At 39.3% G+C, this 18,679-nt stretch overlaps 1 protein-coding gene across 2 annotated transcripts; it reads right to left on the bottom strand.

The window, feature by feature from the left end:
* Nucleotides 1-882: 882 nt before the first annotated feature.
* Nucleotides 883-18,440, bottom strand: tmem184a (transmembrane protein 184a). Of its 2 annotated transcripts, XM_020642502.3 has the most exons (10): nucleotides 18,297-18,434; nucleotides 17,995-18,072; nucleotides 17,492-17,713; nucleotides 14,391-14,556; nucleotides 13,373-13,463; nucleotides 10,264-10,339; nucleotides 6,385-6,476; nucleotides 4,842-5,011; nucleotides 4,554-4,751; nucleotides 883-2,526 (listed from the first exon to the last, which is right to left on the bottom strand). In XM_020642502.3, exons 3-10 carry the CDS (start codon nucleotides 17,711-17,713, stop codon nucleotides 2,297-2,299), a joined length of 1,245 nt encoding a protein of 414 aa, XP_020498158.1. In that variant the 5' UTR covers nucleotides 17,995-18,072; nucleotides 18,297-18,434; the 3' UTR covers nucleotides 883-2,296. The 2 variants fall into 2 exon arrangements, with proteins under 2 accessions (XP_020498158.1, XP_065820533.1); XM_065964461.1 differs by having other exon boundaries at nucleotides 17,995-18,440.
* Nucleotides 18,441-18,679: the final 239 nt, after the last annotated feature.

Genomic DNA, 18,679 nt, shown 5'->3' with positions numbered 1-18,679 from the left:
GTGGTGTTTTACTGGGGGAAAATAGACAAGTGAATGGTTGAAAAGAGGCATAAACATACTTGCCATGGACGTTTAGCCACCTCGTCCTGAGTATCTTTATTTCTTTCTGCAGCTGAAGCGACTGAAGCTCGTCATACTGAGGAGCTGTAACAGATCTGTTCAAGATGTCATTTTTATATGAACCATTACAATGCTAACGTATGTTTAGACATGGGGTTTCCTGAATATGTTGACGAGGTTATTCATGTAAATTGTCCTTCTGAACATGTCTCTGATAAAATAAGCTGTCCACAAACAAGCCAGTCCTACAAGCTCACGTATTTAATTTACAGTGTAGAACGTCTGTTGTAGTTTTTTAGACTGGAGAGGTTTTTGACTAAAGATGCAGAAAAAGCTCCGCCGTAGAAGTGAGCATGTGTATGAAGATTTGGTTGTTGGTGAAAAATATTAACGTCCGTTCAATAGCAGAGATTTCCATGTTACAAATGGATATCCTCGTTCTAGTCTCGTGGTAACATGTTCAATGAGTAACTGTCAATAATGACTTGAAACGAGGACAGTAATAAGGCAGCATAAACTGTATTAAGTACCCTCCACAACTTGTCATTAGTCTGCTCATATATATTTGATATTTATTTCTTTGAATTGTGTAATTTTATTAAAAAAAACACCTAAATTATTTTTTATTTTACATTCATTTATTTACATGTTTTCTCAATGAACTACCCTCATGTACAAATAAAATCTGTATTTGCTCTACTCTGATTTGAAGTGTGGTCAAATTATTTCGAGAAATAGGTCGGCTGTGTCTCTTTCTGAACTTTCAAAATAAAACGTTTCCTCATTGAGAAGGGTATATTTAGTCAATTCAAGAAATACATGTTACACAAGCAAATCACAATGCTTTACTTATGCACAAGTGCAACACAGACATTTATTTAACCAGGAAAACCTCACTGAGATGAACAATCTCATTGAAAAGTGTCCTGGTGAAGACAGGCAGCAGCACAAAAAACGCCAGTGTATATTTTCTAATAGTAGTTTGAACCCAATGTTAAATTAATTTCTGCTTTCCCTGAAAGGCTGCTATGATTGGCACAAAAGGGTGTCAAAATTAAAACAACCTATGACCTAACACACAGAACTGATCCCTTGATATGTTTGTGTCTTTCAAGACATTTTTAAAAAACAACATTGGAGGAGGAACTAGCTCTTTAATCACACAACTCTATGTTTTTCTCTTGACCATACAGATACCGGTTGGACTATGTCTTACCACACTACACACAATAAATACATTATTATCATCTATGAAATAATGATTGAAACTTATTACAAAAACACAACATGCCAGAATTTACACAAATCAAAACTCTGTTCATGTTTCAGAATCCCTGAAGCAAGGAACTGATAATGATGTGAACACTTTGAACATAACAAGGTTCTGCAAAAAGCATTTACACAAATGCAGAAGCTGCAAAATGAATAACTGTTAGAGCTCGTTGAACGGCTGGCTAGTTGCACTGAATTACACTCTTTACCACACTGGGAAAATTAATGAGAACAATACAACTCCCACATTGTAGGAGACAGGTTGATCCAATTTGTCCATGAAACGACAGATACAAAGGATTGCGTAGTGCTTCACCAGCTTCAGCTGCTCCAAAACGTGTGTGTCTTGAACAAAAACGTCTCCATTTGTCAGGAAACCATGCCGAGGAATCCTCGGTAAAAAAGACTTCAAACAAGCAGAATGCAAGAAACGGTCCATGAAATGTCACTCCAAGCCATCACTGGCTTCCCCTGCTTTCTCCCCTCAAGTCCCAAATGAATCATCTCCTCTTTGAAACCGACAAGAATCAGAGGGGAACACACTTCAGACAGCCGGAGAATAAGCTCTGACATTATGACAGAGACAAAATCAGGATCAGGGACACTGCTGGACAACAGGCAGCTTGATTTGTAGGAAGAGTAGAGCTCCAGACTTCTCTGATACTGTCAAGGTGACACAGCTTTGCGTCTGTGATTTGCAAGCTGAGACGGATCAGTTTCTCTGGTCATTCAGCGAGCTATCAATATGAAAACTAATATTTATTTCATTCTCCTTCTTGTTGCTTAAATAATTAATTGAACTGGGACAGAAGGAAGCAGTCCATCTGAAATACTGGGCGGATGAAAATTAAACACCTAGATTCAATCCAGCTCAGTGGGATACGAGACACATCTGTTTCCCCAGGGGGTTAGAGATAGGGGTGGCGAGGACTCAAACACCTGGATCTTGCTGGAAGCAAAAGCCCTAGAACTCATCATCGGAGGTTATCAACATGATTTTGTCAGACTTGCGGGAGCTCTTGTTGCCTGTGGCCATTTTTCCATTAGCGCTCGGCTGGACCACCTCCTGAGTGGACTGCTGGGTGTACTGCTGGTAGGCCGGAGAGAAGTTGTGGATGGCATCCTGAACCATATCTCCTGGGTTTATGGTCTCCTTCAGACCACTGGAGATGCTTTGCATAGGAGGGATGTTCTCTGTTGGAACAAAAGAGGAAACGGGACATGGGGAGATTAGTGATTAGACACTCCTGAATGCGATTACAGCTATATCTCCTTTTTCAACAAACAGTCTGTTTTAATTTAGGGTTTATATATCTTAAATGAAAAAAGATCTTTACAGCTGGATTCTGTTACCTCAAGGACAGGGAAATGCTTAAGATTACCAAGGCTAACCATTTCAAGTCTTCATGCTAACATGCTAACATGCATTTAGGTTCTCCAACATATTTACCAGTTGAGATATGAGAGTGGTAATCTGTTTGTTTCCCTATGTATCCCCAAGCAAAACATCCAGAACTATTATTTCAGATCTCTCAATGTTGAACAGCATGTTAGCTGTTGAGCATGTTAAACAGAAGTACAGTCTCAGTACTGAAATTGATCATTTATTAAAAAAATGTTATTTTCTGGCAATTTCCTAGTTTCTCTATTCATTCATTAGTCAATTTCAGCTCATTCATGAAACAGGGTCATATAAAACACTTAGTCAGCATATTCTGATTTTCCAGAAGCCTGTAAAACACGTTTTGCATCTTTTTCCGGTTAAATGCTTTAATAGCTTGTCAAGTTCATTTCCTCCTTTGATTCACAGCCCGTTGGTGTCAGTGCTACTGAGAACTGTCCAATTAGAGACAGAAGGTTGTAATATTTGACGACCAGTTTAAAGGAACACTAAAAAGGGATGATTAATGTCTCTCATCCTGGATTTTTTTTCTCTTCTTCCCAGCCTGCAGGCTAAACGGACTGAACAGAGTGCTGCCACAGCCATCGCTGTGGTGTGATGGTCCCTTAGCACCCAGCTGTGAGCCAGGTGGAATTTAACCCAGAACTAAAAGGGTTTCGAGGCAACAAAAAAAAAAAACGAGGCATACATCCACAGCCTTCGGCTTAAGGGTCACTGGCAGTGCTGTCGGGATTGGCTTATGGAGGTGGCAAAGAGAAGGGAAAGGTGTGGAGGGACAGGGGATGGGGTGGGGTTGATGTCGGTGCAGAGCAGTTAGGTACAGTCTGCTGAGTTTCTTGTTACAGCCTGCCCGCTCCACAGGGCTGAAGCAGACGAACGGTAAGCCGAAGGTATGGCAACCTCTGCAATCACACACATCAACACCTGAGGGTGTGGGTGAAGCAGCAGAACTACAGAGTTAATGCTGCTCCTACAACATTCATTCAAAGAAGAGGAAAGGATGGCTGAAACAAACTAAAAGCAAAGTAAAGAAATTAAATAACCATTTGTCAAACATTGACTGACATTTTCATTATTATTAGCAGGGCAGCGGGATGAGGTGTTGATATATTTTTCATTTGGGCAGGAGGATTGGGTGAGGACGACAAACAATTATTTATCCTTTTTGATTTACATCTTTATTAAAAAACAAATAGGCCTTATTTGGTTCAAATAGGAAGGTTTCAGTTTTTATCATCACTATCAGTATGTCTGCATGTTATGAAGCTCAAGGAGAGAGAGCGTTTCCTCTAACAGGACAAAAAAAAAAAACACATGGTCAAATGATTGATATTGCAGTTAAAGGTTTTTCCCATGACTTCTATTTCTCTCTTACTAGAAAACAGACTTGATGTTCATCGTCTAAGAAGTGCAGCACGCTCCATACTAGTTACTCCACTATGGCTTCAAAATCCTCTAAATCATTCTCTACATTGCGATGCTGATAACTGCCCTCTGAGTTTTGAGTAAAAATGTGAGCCCTTAAGTGTATCAAAGCCCCTTCTGACTTCCAACCTGATCATGACAGCACACAGCATTTAATTAAAGTCAAAACTTGTAAATATGGCGATATTAACTCAGACTGAAATAGAAGGAGTGAATCTAGGATGTATCTCTAAAAGTCAGTGTGACTGGGCTAAATGGCTGCAATTATTTTTTACTGCTAACACCTCCAGCTTGTGTGAGTCCTCATTCTGCGGGGGAGAAAGGGCAATTAGCCTGGAACATGTCAACCTGCTTGGAGGGCGAGGGGTAATGATCAGCTTTTGTCCACTCTCACCTGGCACGTCGTTCTTTTTCTCCTGGTAGACGGTGCAGGTGAAAGCGTATCTGAGGGCAATGGCGGCGAAGAACATTTCAATGCAGATAACAAAGTTCTGCCACCCCGCCGCCACAGTGCCAGTGCCGACCTCCTGTCCGTCAATGAAGAGCGCGTTGGGTATGACGCCGCAGCGTTCCAGGATGGCGAGGACCATTCCTGCAGGAAGACAACATTTTCATCTGTAATTTAATCCTTTTTAATACTGGCAAAGAAAAATAGAAAAAAAGCATGGATGGGTTAACTTACCTTGCCAGAAGGATAAGAAGATGACAGATTTGATCGTGAGGAATTTCAGTACTGGCTCGTACGGTCTGAGCAGGTCACTTGTGGCAAAGAAGAAGAGGAAGAGGGCGTAGAGTGCCAGGCTGACTGAGAAGTTGTAGATGATTGTGATATACAGGTATCCTCCGTTTATGCTGCACAGAAACAGTAGAAGCCCCATGGTTACATATTTGATGATCACAGCTGGACAATGTCATGTTCTGCACAAAGCTATTGAGAAAGACAATTTGTTGCAGTTTTGAAACCATTCATTGAGTTTGGCTAAATTCAATTCTAAAGACTCACAGCTTGAGCTTTATTACTTTTTTAGTTATAGCACAGAAACAGATAGAAATAAAAGCGCTGTTGTTCTTCTATTTAAATTAGTTAATAAAGCCTGTTTGTTCTTGGCTTTCTTATTCCAGGATGCAGCTGATAAACAGGCAGATTTGTCTATATTTTATTGGCAGACTTCCTTCCTACCTCTTTTGCATTCTAGAGAGCGTCTCTGAGGACTCGGCTGTGACTGCACTAATTACTCCCATGCAGTATAGAGGGCACGCTTGGCTGAAAGCGTATAAGTAAACAATCTGTGAATCATCACGGCCTTTCTACAGCGCTTAAAGAAAGACATGAAAATGGGGAAGTTATTTCTGACTGCTAATTTTCCTGTTTAAGTGCATGGAGAAATAAGCAGGTAGGGTTTAATTAAGTTCTATCTTTCAGCTCGGCATTAAGAGAGTGATGATAGGAGGCTGATTGAAACGCCTGTCTCAACTCTTTACCTCTTCGGAAGTAGTTTAGAAACAAGTTTTGTCACGGCTGAGTCTTCAGAGTGAGATGCTAGACTGAGAGGGGGAGACGATCACCAGAATAAAAGTCAGGCAGAGTTTATGGACTACAAGTTTTATAGCTTTTTGATTAGATCTATCACCCTCTCTTTATTCTCTTTGGACCTTTATTGGCTCTTCTGGAATAAAAAAAAAAAAATTACACAAATAAAACTTTTCAGCCTGCAATTTATCCCAGTCGTTGTATCCCTTGACATCCAAAGTAAAGTGTGAAAACGGATCACACAGTGCTTCTCCCGTTATGGAGCTGTGCTTCACTGAGTGCAACCTACAATTAGAATGAAGGGTCTTCATTTCAGAGCTCTATAACCGCATTTCGTAGAACTCAATATAACCTGGTATAATTTCTTCAGTTCATATCTCTAAATTATTCCTCCCAATAACAACAACCAGGGGGGCTGAGATTACAGCCTGGATAGTGACACAACTGGGACGGCATGTAGCAGAGTACCTACCACACTCTCTAGGAAACTTTGAACCAGGCACTTTCTGCCTGATATGAAAGCTTTTAATTATACAACTGTTTTATAACACCAATTGAGGAAAAGTAACATCATTATCTCCATTTGCAAATTGTTTCCACGTGAGTAAAAAAAAAACAGCAAACACGCCTGCTGGCCATGACATGGATATGTGAGATATACTCAGAATGAAATGGGGAGAGAGGTGCTGCTCACTTAAAATCTCCATCGTGATATTTGCCAAAGGCCTGCAGGATGATGGTGATGACAGCCATGATGGGTTTGACAACGCAGAACTGGAGAGTCGCCTGGAGAACACATTGCAATTCAGGGTGAGACACTGAAACAAGCACGGACAATATGAAGAGGGGGAAAGAGGATGTAGGATGAAGAAAGACGTCGGGTGATGAAGATCTGAAGACCTGACCTGTCGGATTTTCTCATCTCTCACCAGCTGCACATTGTTTGTTTTACTATATTTACACTCTGCAAAACCAGTGAGGCATATCTTTTTGATTTGTTTCCCAATACCCTTTTTTCTATTCTTTCTTTAAACATTTTGACAGAAAGCTCATGCCCTACACGAGAAGAATGATACTACTAATGCGTTACAGACAGGGGCTGATTAGCTTTGCTTTGCACAATCCATGTGAAGCTCACTAATAGGCAGCTTTAAACCTTTTTGGATAATCAGTTCAAACATCTAAGCAATAAAAAGGACAATTTGCTTTTTTCATGGCCAGTTGTGTGTTGTGTTGTTCCTTGGCTCCGAGCAGTTACTTCCTGGAGGCTCTGCTGTCTGCCTGACAACTGCTAAGAGCGACGGAGAAGTCAAATAACCTCTCGTGTCATTTATAACGTCAGTAAAGATTAAACAAACAGGATAACAAACGGGTTTATTACTAGGGAGCTTTATAGTTCTGGTTGGTGGATTTTGGACAGAGCTGGAATTGTCTTTTCTTCATTTTTCTGTTTTAGTGCTAAACTAACTGACTGCTGGCTGTAGACCCAACCTTAAATTAGATTTGAAAACTTTTTTAATCCCCAGCGGAGAAACTCATTTGCCACCTGGTCAATTCAAACACACAACAAACATTATCGACAGAACAATCACAGTACACAACAACTGATGAGGAAAGTTCTGCTGCTCTTCTCGTCTTACATCAGGCAAAATGTCAAACTAATTCACAACTGTTGTTTTAATTAAAAGATGGAGAAAATCTTATATATACCAACATATCTTTTGTTGTAAAGCTGTCTTTCCTTCAGTCCCACAAAGTTTGGTATACTGATGCTGAAATGTCAATGCTGTGGTGGATAGGAACTGGCAGGGACGACATGATGCAGGAGGATGTGGACCTGCATGGCATATAAAACTGGAGGACAGGTGTCCTCTGTGTTGTGTATCGAAGCCTAAACCAACCACTTTGACAGAAGCTGCTCCAAACTCCCATCACTGTGTCGACACTTGAAAGCAACAGATCACGAGTGTTCGACTTGATTAGCCAGAGGGAGACGTTTGGAAAATGGCTGGAGTCGGGGGTGGGCTTGACAAAATGACATCGATGATCGTTTGTGTTACTGATTTACTTTGAAGCTTTTAGTAGCGACAGTCTTTGCTTCTAACATGCCGCCTCTGGTGCCAGCTCGTCTCTCTAAATATTCTCAAAGCAAATCATTGTGCGTGATACTTCATGACATGCCTGACATTCAAAACACAATGTGCATTAATAATGCTGCTGGATTCAAAGTGTACTGTGGTTTCATCCTAAAATTAATTCCGTTATGAACTGGATCCATGCAAACAGGCAGCTGTATACCCACCAAATAATGACCATTCATTAGAAGCTGTGCAGTAAGTCAACATACTAACTCAGCTCTGTAAAACTCCAACTAACTGCTGCATCATTCATCACAGGACTGTAGGATGTTTTGCACAACTGTAACTTTCAACCATTTTAACTTTCCCATCTTGTGTCGGCAACCTACCAGCAGTTATCATCACAACACCAAATAAAGTTTCATTAAGTAATCACCGCTTGAAAATGATTTTCTTTGTTCAGTGTTAACTGCAATGATTCATGGATCTCCTTCTCCTGAGTCCAATCAACAGCAGCGTCTCTACTTCGTGTACCTAAATACATGCCTTCAAAGTTATCAGTGTCAATTGATTATTGTTAAGACATCTATGTATTGGACAATAAGGCCAAAGCTATTCATGTTATGTTCATGTTCTCACTAATTTCTCCCAGACTCGGCTACTGTCTATACCCCAATTCAGATGTTATTTTAAAAAAAAGTCTGCTGGACTATGTTTTTTTCCATAAACGTCTTGGTATTCTTGCTGCTGTTCTTCCCATAAACCAAAACAAATCATCATAATAACTGAGATGTCACAGGTCATGTTAACATGTGGGTTTTGAAGAACCTAGCAAAGCCAATTGTATTAAGAGAGAGACCATTATGTGTGCTGCTGTTCAAACCAGCTGAAGCACAAACATAGTGGTTGTTCACATTGTCAGCAGAAAGCTGTTTTTTTTCCTTTCTTTCTGTTTGTATTTCATAACGCCTTAGCTATTTGTATATGATTAGTTCTTTAAATGACAACCAAAAAGGCAAACATAAATACATACACACAACTTAGAATACTGTATATTCACCAGGTTAAAAAAAAAAATACTGTAACGTATAGATGGTGACAGCAGGATAAATTCTAACCGACAAAATCATTCTTCACCTCTCTAAATATTGTAAATCTTACTTCTGCTTATTAAATAGAGGGAGAAGAACTCTTATCATTTCTCATTAATAATTCTTATCATCAACTGAACCTGGTTTACTACCAAAATAAAAAAAGAGTAGGTCATAGCTCCTTGCTCTTGCTTTTTAATTTATTGTTGATTTGTTTTGACCCCCAGGTGGTTCCCCTGGACTTTATAGGATTATCATTTGAACCTGTTTCAGGGAAAAAAAGACCCTAAAGTGTCCTACAGTATGATAAATTTCTTAAGACTTAAATGTCAAAAACACAGTTCAAGATGCAAAAGCAGCTTATCCTCCAAGCTTATCTCCAAGAACTACCATAACTCTGGGCTGCTTTTCCCTATGAGTGATTCATTTGTTAAGCACTCTTCTAATCACACACTGAAGCTGTTTTCTAAAACGTGCAGAGAATTGTAACGTTTGTTTTATCACCAATGAAGGAGGGAAAAAAAACAAGGCCTTGTTTTATTTGTCTATGATGAGCTGCTGCACATACAGTATTCCACCGCAGTTCAAGATGAGACTTTCTCATCAGAAGACTAACAAGCGACAACTCGGTGCGATCAATATAATCGAGCGCTTCAGTAATCCATTTTGAAAAAATACATATGTATGACAGCAGTTTATCATTATTCTGAATGCAGTTAGTCTCTCGCTTCGTGGGAGTTGACCTGCAAAAGCAGCTTTTAATCATTCTTTAAGTGCGATGTATTGATTTCTGATATTTTTTTTAATAAGGATGACCTGTTTTAAAACCGTAAAACTCAGCTCTGAGTCCTTGCTCAAAGCAAAAACTCTCAACGCACCCTCTCCGCGGCAAACTCCACCAACACAGATGGGAGTTTTAGAAAATTCCTACAATGTACAATGTTCTTTTTAAAGTCTTCTTTGCTCATTTTCAAAACTCAGAGATACCTAGATTTTTAAAACACTTCACGTAGGATTCCTTTTTGAGTGTTTATCATTGGCCGCTTACAAAAAATGTTCATATCACCCTGTACTTTCTTTTGAAGACATAACTCTCAGTTTCACTTTCCATCAGCGTTAGACTGAGAGCTGCTGCAGCATCCCCGAGACACAGGGAGGGAGCTTTGCGCTGACAGCTCATATCATCTTCCAGTGTTTATTATCAAGCTGCTTTCACCTGGCCTCAATTGTTTTTCTTTTTTAAACCAGGATGTTATCCTCGGAAAAGCACGCACCCAATTATATCAGCTGCCATTTGTAAGCTCTAGAGTCTGTGAATGTTTTATTTTCAAAGTGTGTAAATATATTCCATTGCTCACAAGAAGTATCTCTCCAAGCAGAGATAAGTGGATGATTGAAGCTCACCTGTTTGCAGAATCTTAAGAAGCCGATGGAGTAGCTCGTTCCCACAAGGCAGCAGGTCCCATACAGGCAACTTGACCTGTAATGACAACAGGAAATGATGGGCCATTAGATCATGTCAACACTCATATACACACACATTAGCATCATATTGAAGTATGTTCATGTGACCACTGACAGGTTATGATAAATCACATGTAATATCTCAACCAGAAAAGCCAGACACGTCCCTCTTCCAGCATTAGCCTCTGTCATGATGTGAAGGATTTTCTGTTGTTCAGAATTGTGAACTCATTACATGTTACGATTTTAAACTGTTGGTCAGACAGAACAAGATGTATGAAAACAGTGACAGACATTGTCTGTTACTTTCGGATGTTTTAAAAACACAATATTGTATACCTTAATCCAGACCATGCAGATTGAAAATGAATAGAATCTTGAGGATGTGTGTTTAGAGTCTAAACGTGAGGCTGACTGCATGTTGACTAAGTTCTATTAAGAAAATGTATCCCATGGTGCTGAAATTCACTGCAATATATATATAAAAGATGCTTGTGATGTTTTGTGATTCCCATGTAGACAGAAAAGTCAAAACTACTGTTGTGTTCAAATCAGTCATCTGGTGCTAACAGCTTCGGGGGGGAAAAAAAAAAAAAATAATAATAATAATAATCATACAAAGTTCATGGTAAGCTGCCGACATGGCAAAACTATTTAACTAAAAGATTTTAATTTGGAGCACAACTGAAAACAGAAATGATTCTGCTTTACATGTCAACAGAACTACATATGTTAAAATGTGTTGGTCTTGAGGTGTCAACAACATGTTCTTTCATCACTGAGAACTGGACACAAGAAGGTGGATATGCATTTTCATTGGAGCTGCTCTGAAGTGTGCATTTAATTCAATGTTTGTTTCTTTTCTTTACTGTATTGGTGTTTGAAGACATTGATCTTGCTTTTTGCAGCTTGGACTAGGTGAAGGCAGCTGGTTATAATTAATAAACATGTGAGAAAGACTTCCTCTGCTCTAGCACTGAGCCCAGAGAGGCAGCAGAGAAGATCAAATGAGCTCAGTGGAACTCTGATACAGCTCTATAGCTATTGAACCTAAATGGTTAAGCAATACCTTATGTTGACGAGTATTTTCTTTTTCTATTTTGTGCCCAGTACAGAGAGGTTATCGAGGTTGAAAACTCAAACATATTCTAGTGACTTGCAAATAGGAGCATGGAAAGTCAGTCAAATTTATTTGAAATACAAATCAGGATTTGTCTCAGGGTGTAAATTGTACATGTACATTTGTTGCTTTCTGTTTATTCACAAAGAAGTCCAAGTAGATCTGAGTGATTTTTTTAATAGTTTACACGTAATCTACTTTATAAATGGAAACATTATATTTACATTTTTTATCTTATCTGTGCAATATTGACTAGAATAGAAACAGGCTGCAGATCCATCATGATGAAGATCATTGATAAAAGATGAGGCCTACAAACATAAACTATGTGCTTCTATGCTGCTGAGTAAATCTTACTCAAATTGAACCTCATGTGTTGGTGTGCTATTTCTTCTATTAGGACTGTACTTCCTGTTCCAGGAGGTGATACGATGTAAAATCATTTGGAGTTGGCTGGTTAAATAAAATACAGGACGTCTGACATCATGTAACAGCAAGGCACAGGAGTGTTTTTTCTCAAACACAGAATATAGAATGTATGGCTCCATATGTCTCCAGTGGCTCGTGTTAAGAAATGCTATCATTTATGAGGGCTCAACATGAATGTCTCCACTGTCTTAAGATTGAAACTGGCAGGGAACTGCTGCCCAGTGGCTGACTCAGCAGTAAAACACAGCCTATCAAAGGCTGGTCAAATGCACAAAGATAAAGAGTAACTGTCACAGATTAGCACTTTTTTTTTATTTTTTATTGCTGCTCTTAAGGCTCCTTCCTTGTACGGTCGTCATTAATCTAAATGTTTACAGCAAAACGGACCTTGCACCTTTTGAGGATTGTAAAGATGGAGACAAAATCATATCATAGTTTGCTGCAGAGCTGACCCGAAGAGAAGCTGTGAACTAAACATTTATGAACGACAGAGTTGTACTGCTGCCACACCACTAGAAGAAAAACATGGAGCAGCGTCACACAGGTTCATCAGTGAAGATGTTTGTATGAAACTGGGCTACTAGTGAGCCTACTACCTCGGTATCTCCACCCATGGACTCCACACCCAGACAAGAGCAAAACTTTTGCACAGGTCTGCCATGTTTATTCTTGCTACAGAAGAGTGATGTCTGCCGGGAGAAGTCAGGGGGAGGGGCTCATTGCATTTAAAGAGACACACACCAAAACGGAGCGTTCTGAGAGAGCTGGTTTATGCAGGGTCACAAACCTCCTCTGGTGCTTGATTCATGTTATATTTTGACCAAAGCACAGCACAGATGTTTCATTTAGACCACAGGAGACTGTTTTAAAAAAGGTGGAAAAGGGGAATAATATGTTCTCTTTAAAAGTAGTAAGGAAGAGAAAAACAAGTGTGGTTTTATTTTTTCCAAAGCTGATGATGAAGGTAGCTCAATGTGAGACATCTCAGCAGCGGATCAATGAGAGACAACACTACCTCAAGAGTGTTTGACTCATTCTATGTTTTGTAACAGTCCCATGCATTTTAATATTCCATTTAGTGGAAGAAAATTATCACAATATCATACACTGTGATCATTAACTTCAGAGTATTGTCATGTCTCTACATTTAACATAAAGTAGAAATGAATCGAATCATGAAAATGAGAGATACTCCTCGACAGATGTGTTCAAACCGTTCAAACCAGATTTTTACGTTACAATAATTTATCAATTTAGTTGCATTTAAGTTACCACTTGTTCATTTCAAACAGTCTTGTATCAAAACTAGATAAATAGCAGATTATTACTAAAAAAAACTTTTGTTATGATGTGAAAAAACACATTTTCAGATAAATAAAGCTTCCAGTATATACCGTGATACTGATGTGCTATTCTTTTCTGTTGTGGCTGCAACATTATTCTGTTCTTTAAAAAAAGAAAGGCCACTGATGTATCATTGATTGGAATGAGAGCACTCACTGTATGGGCTTCCCTCGAATCTCGGACATGATTGCACTCTCTCCTCCCAGATACTCAAAGGACAGGCTCAGGAAGTTGTATATGACGAATGCTGCAACAGACAGGACAAATACAACTTGAAAACTGGAACCATACGTTCCATGTTCCATGTTTCATGGCATGATGGGGAAAATTTCTGCAGTCCAAATCATGGACTGCAGAAATTTTCCTCATCATCGTCATCATCATCAAGCAACATTTAAAAAAAAAAAAAAGGTAAAATAATTTGGAGCAGAAAACTTCCACGATAAAAAATTAATTAGACCTACATTTTGGAACAATAACTGTTTCAGTCCTTACATTAAGAAGCTTCCAAGGGGTTCTGTTTCTTGGAAATCCCTGCCTAATCCTTTGTTGCTATTTAAGGAGGGATTAAATGAAGCTAATGCAGATGGTGTCCAGGCAAGAGAAGGTTCATTATGTTTTAGCCATAGCCGCTGGTGCTATTCCGTTCTCCCTGCTTTCTGATGCGCTTCACTATCAATCAGCCACAAAATTGGCCTGCAAACTGGAAACTAATCTCCTGAATTATGTATTTCCTACTTTTACTGTTCTTAAATTGCTTGTAATCCATTTTGCATATGATTCACCTTTGCCAGTACTATATAGCTTTGGTCTAAAATAGGAATACAACACATAATTACAATGTAAAGGCAATAAAATAAAGTGCAGAATAAGGTTTAATATTTTATTTGTATGTAGAAAAATCTTCAAAAATGATCCAACCAAAAAACTAAACTACATCTTCCAGTTGTTTTCTATCTAAAAAGACAGAAACCAGTTCCCAAAGATGGGATCCTCCTTGAAACCTAACACCTCAAATAATGAAGTGTACCAACATGATGACAATGACTGCTGTGAAAAAACTAGTTTGGTCAGTTTCTCGTCTTTCATTTCCTTGGAGCCTTCTCGAATATGATTGCAGGGCAACAACCCTGAGCAGTCATACAACATTAAGGTAAGGGTAAATGCAACTTACCTTCATAGCAGTCTCGAACTGAGTCAAAATAGACATAGTACTGGTCGTTGCTGATGAAGAGCAGGCTGAGCCAGGAATCAAAGGCATAAACTGGCACAATGAACAGTATGCGGATGATGTAGCGCTGCTCATTGGGGACGGTGTAGGACCGTAGGTGTGTATAGATCTGAAACAAAAACACAGACAAAGAAGAACATGAGACAAAAGGGAAAGAAGGGAGAGGGGGGTGTTCTCTGCATTAAATAACCAAGAAATGTACATTTTTGTATGTACATACATAACATCATGTGGCCTCCATTTTAAAATCCTGCCCCAATAACATAGTTTATTGCAATTAACAAATACTTTTATAATTGACAGTTTTTCCTGGATTTATAGTTAGTTAAATTTATGTGATACCAGAAAATGATGAAAAAAGGACACTTGAAACGGGTGCTCAAGGTGACATCTTGACTATTACTTATTGTTGTCTTTCTTTTACTTAGAAAAAAAATCTATTTAATGGACACTTTCGTGAAAACAACAAAGTAAACAAAATGAAAATCTTTCATTTGAGTGGCTGAAATGCGATCATATTTGAGGTAACTGAATTTAAGAACAGTACAGATTGTAGCTGTATGATTTAGAGGCTTTGTGATCTGTGGGTTTTACTTTGTTTTTAAAAATCAACATGCTCAGTTTATTGCAGATAGATACGTTTTACATAAGTACAGTGACACTGAAGCGACGTATAAATAGCATGGGCGTGATCAACATGATGCTCTACTTGGGAGCGGGCAGAAAAAAACAATTTAACTGCTCTACACTTGGATGAAATTATTTACAGCTTACTCGCATATTATCTCACACTGACTGCCCTGAGTAAAAATATGCTACAATGGAATGTGGCTGCTAGTTGACTAAGAATAAAGAGAGATCGCACAACTTCTATTTTAATGACCTTTCAAAATACTTAGGCTTGAAACGTAGTGACTGACTTAAATTATGCAGCTTGAACTTTACACACAAGAGCCGAGAAAAAGAGCAGCACTTATTTCACTGAGCTGATGAACAGTCTTAACTTAGAGTCAACAACAACAACACACAAACCTATAGCAACTCTCCCAAATAAGCATGGGATAAATAAATATATATTGCATTTTGTTGTTTTGTTATTGTTCTTAAGTATGTGACTGCAGGCCAACAGAAAGGCTTCTTTCAATGTGGCGCTAATCAAACGACACTCTTTACAGATGGTTCTTGATGCCTCTAACATCATGACAGTCATTTTCTTATTATGACTGATATCTTATTCTCCATGATGATTTCTTTCTTTGCATCAATTAATCAATCAATTTGACTAGTTCCACTGTATTTTAACTCGTTCTTGAGCTCACTTCCATATGTGTGGACATTATTTCATTGAGTTTTCGTTTTCAAAAACCTCCATTTGTAGGAGCAATCTAAACAGCATGCAGACTCTCACTCGGCCAGACACTTTCAGCTGGATTCAAAGGCCATGAGAGGTTGCATATTAGTGGAGGTGTGTTGCATGTGTTCACCTCTACATGTGAAGTGAACCAGACTGTGGAGTGATGTGAACCCAAAGAAAACCAATGTATTTTCCTGGCTTGACAGTTTGTAATATGTATGCAGTATAATGCCTAAAGCGCAGACTTTTTTCTGTCACGTCTGCTCTGACAGAACAAGGAACACTACGACTGAAACCATACAAAAACTGAACTATGTGCATATTGTGATGACAGAAGCATGTGCGAACCATGATGCAGCCACATCACACTCGACAGCCTGAGTGTAGTCCGCTGCTCTTAATCCCAAATACTAAGTGGCAAAGAGACTATCATCAAGAAATATCAATCCACCCTCCACCAATTACCAGTCTTAAAAGAATTGGCCACTTTACAGCACAGGGGAACTGAGGTCATTGTGTCTTGTGCTTAGTATTCAGAATGTGAGTTTAAGACTCTATAGCAATCCTCTGGAGCCCAGTCAGATGAAACACCACCAGCATTGCAACACTAGCCTCGCAGACCATTTTATTCTCCCTCTGTGACAGATGCTCGCCTGTTGCAATCCAGCTCTATTCTCCCCATGGTATACTTGCTATTTATTTGTTCAATTAGAATGTCTTGCTTGCAAGTACTTGGACAAACAAGTGTTGTATTAAAGCGATAGGAAACCAATTTACTGTATATTGAGTCACAAATCCCTAAACAATGATTGTGTTTGGATCACAGGTTGCAACATGTGGATGCTGTGTGAGGATATTAAAAAGCTCAGAAAGCTTGCCAAATCACAACAACACTTTAGTAAAAAAAAACAAAAAAAAACACTTATAGCCGTATGTGTGCAAAAAGAAATATAATCTTGGCTGGCATACCACTTCCAGCCCAAACGAGCTAGACGGATGCACATTCAATGGACTAAATCTGGGGACTATTAAAACCACAGTGAACACAAAAACAACACGTGCATCCTTTATCATGCTGAAAATGTTATCTCTACATCAATTGATTTCCCTGCTGATATGACACTGCACCCTGCCGCATTCTCTGCGAATGATAAAATCATAATGATAAGCTATCATCTGTGCACAGTGGGTGACTCACCCACCCAAGTGGAAACACTCATTTACCGCAGCGATGAAATGGTTTCTGGGTAAAGGTGGGCTGTGTTGAACCGCGGATTCTTCCTGACCGTCTTTTGCTCCCACACAGAGAGAGCTCACAGTGAATTCATTGTCCTTTAATCAGCTAAAGGATTTCCGTCCATTTTAATCTGATAGTCACTAACAACTCTAAGGGAGGCAAAAACATTCCCACAATGCAGTGGGGCAGTGCAATCACAATACCTGGCTGGAATGACCGGATAAGACAAAGCATCAGTGTGAGCTGAGACAGTATTCACAACACGGGGCCGTGAGTTAATAATCCTTTATGGCCTTTTCCTGTCCTCAGGCGAGGGAGGTACAATCTGTCTCTTACCATCTCTGATTACAAATGAACATCAGAGAGTACGCAGTGCTTTAAAACTGTACTACCCACAGTTGCTGCTATGATTTGAAACACAGATATTACGTTGGGGCTTTTCAGTGAACTCACCTGGTGGCATGTTATGAGCAAGGCAGACCAGACAAATATCCCTGAGAGGATCTGAGCGGTCGCCGTGTTCAAAAACACATCATCTTCTATGATTGACCCATTGACTGTCCGAATGATGGTCATGTTGGAGATGTCAGACTTGTCTGGCAGGATTGGTGCGTCCAGGTGAACAATAGAATAATTGTCAGCTGACGGATCAGCGTCTACTAGAGATACATTCATCTGAAGACAGAGAGAAAACATAAAAAAATGAGTTATGGTCACATATAGGCCCACGTAAAACGATGAAAACACAAGCCCTCTGGACATGACTGTATTTCCCATAATGGATAATATGGTGCATGTTGCTGAATAGAAAAATCCTACAATTTATCATTAGGCCTATTAAATTACCAAATGATTGATAAATTGATTAGAAAAACAACACTAAGTGACAAACTGCCGGACTGTGTTCAAATGATCAGTGTTTTGATAAACATTTGTACCGTCAACAAACAGCTCACCTTGTCCCTCGGAGGGGAGACGCAGTTTTATCCCGTGTTGATAGTAACCACTGTCCACCGGCCACGATTATCCTAACGCTAAAAAAACAAAAACAAATAGAAAATAAAATGGCCTTCTGAAAGAGTCAACCGAGATCATGAAGTGTCATTGACAAAAGGCCCGTCGTCTCTATCGAAGAAGAAGAAGACTGGACTTCCTTGTTTGAGACAGGTATCAGACAGAGGTCGAAGTCCACGCGAGTAACCGGCAAAAAAAGAACCACTCAAAACAAAAATCTGTGACTTATAAAAGCAAAACATACAAACATGCGGTAGCTTGAGGTGTTTGTTCTGTGAAACCAGTCAAAGGCAAACTCTCAGAGTAAACAAAATGGGATTTGAATGTATCCTTAAGCGGCGAGTCAGAGGAGCGGAAGAGATAAACAGGTTGGGCACAGGTGAACTGATCACGTGCCAACTGCTCCACATATGTCGTCATCACGTTGACTCCGTCTGGGAAGGATTAAGGTTAAAGTCTAAAGAACGCAGTGCTGCATACCTTATACCTTTATCTAAATATACAAACGATGTTCTATGTTTCCATTTACTTACATTTAGGGGCTAATACAATGTTATGGTAAATAAAGCAAAACTTTAAATCAACAAAATTAAGCATAGACTAAACACCATGGGTATGCAGGTTATA

Source organism: Labrus bergylta, chromosome 16, assembly GCF_963930695.1.
Source record: "Labrus bergylta chromosome 16, fLabBer1.1, whole genome shotgun sequence".
In the NCBI taxonomy this organism is placed as follows: Eukaryota; Metazoa; Chordata; class Actinopteri; order Labriformes; family Labridae; genus Labrus; species Labrus bergylta.
This window is presented reverse-complemented; position numbering and strand designations above follow the sequence as displayed.

Coding starts and splice junctions, on each gene's coding strand:
- tmem184a (XM_065964461.1), bottom strand. CDS start 17,713: ATGAATGTATCTCTAGTAGACGCTGATCCGTCAGCTGACAATTATTCT. Junction 14,557..17,491: donor TGCTCATAACATGCCACCAG/GTGAGTTCACTG, acceptor TTTTTGTTTCAG/ATCTATACACACCTACGGTC. Junction 5,012..6,384: donor TATCACGATGGAGATTTTAA/GTGAGCAGCACC, acceptor GTTTCTGTGCAG/CATAAACGGAGGATACCTGT.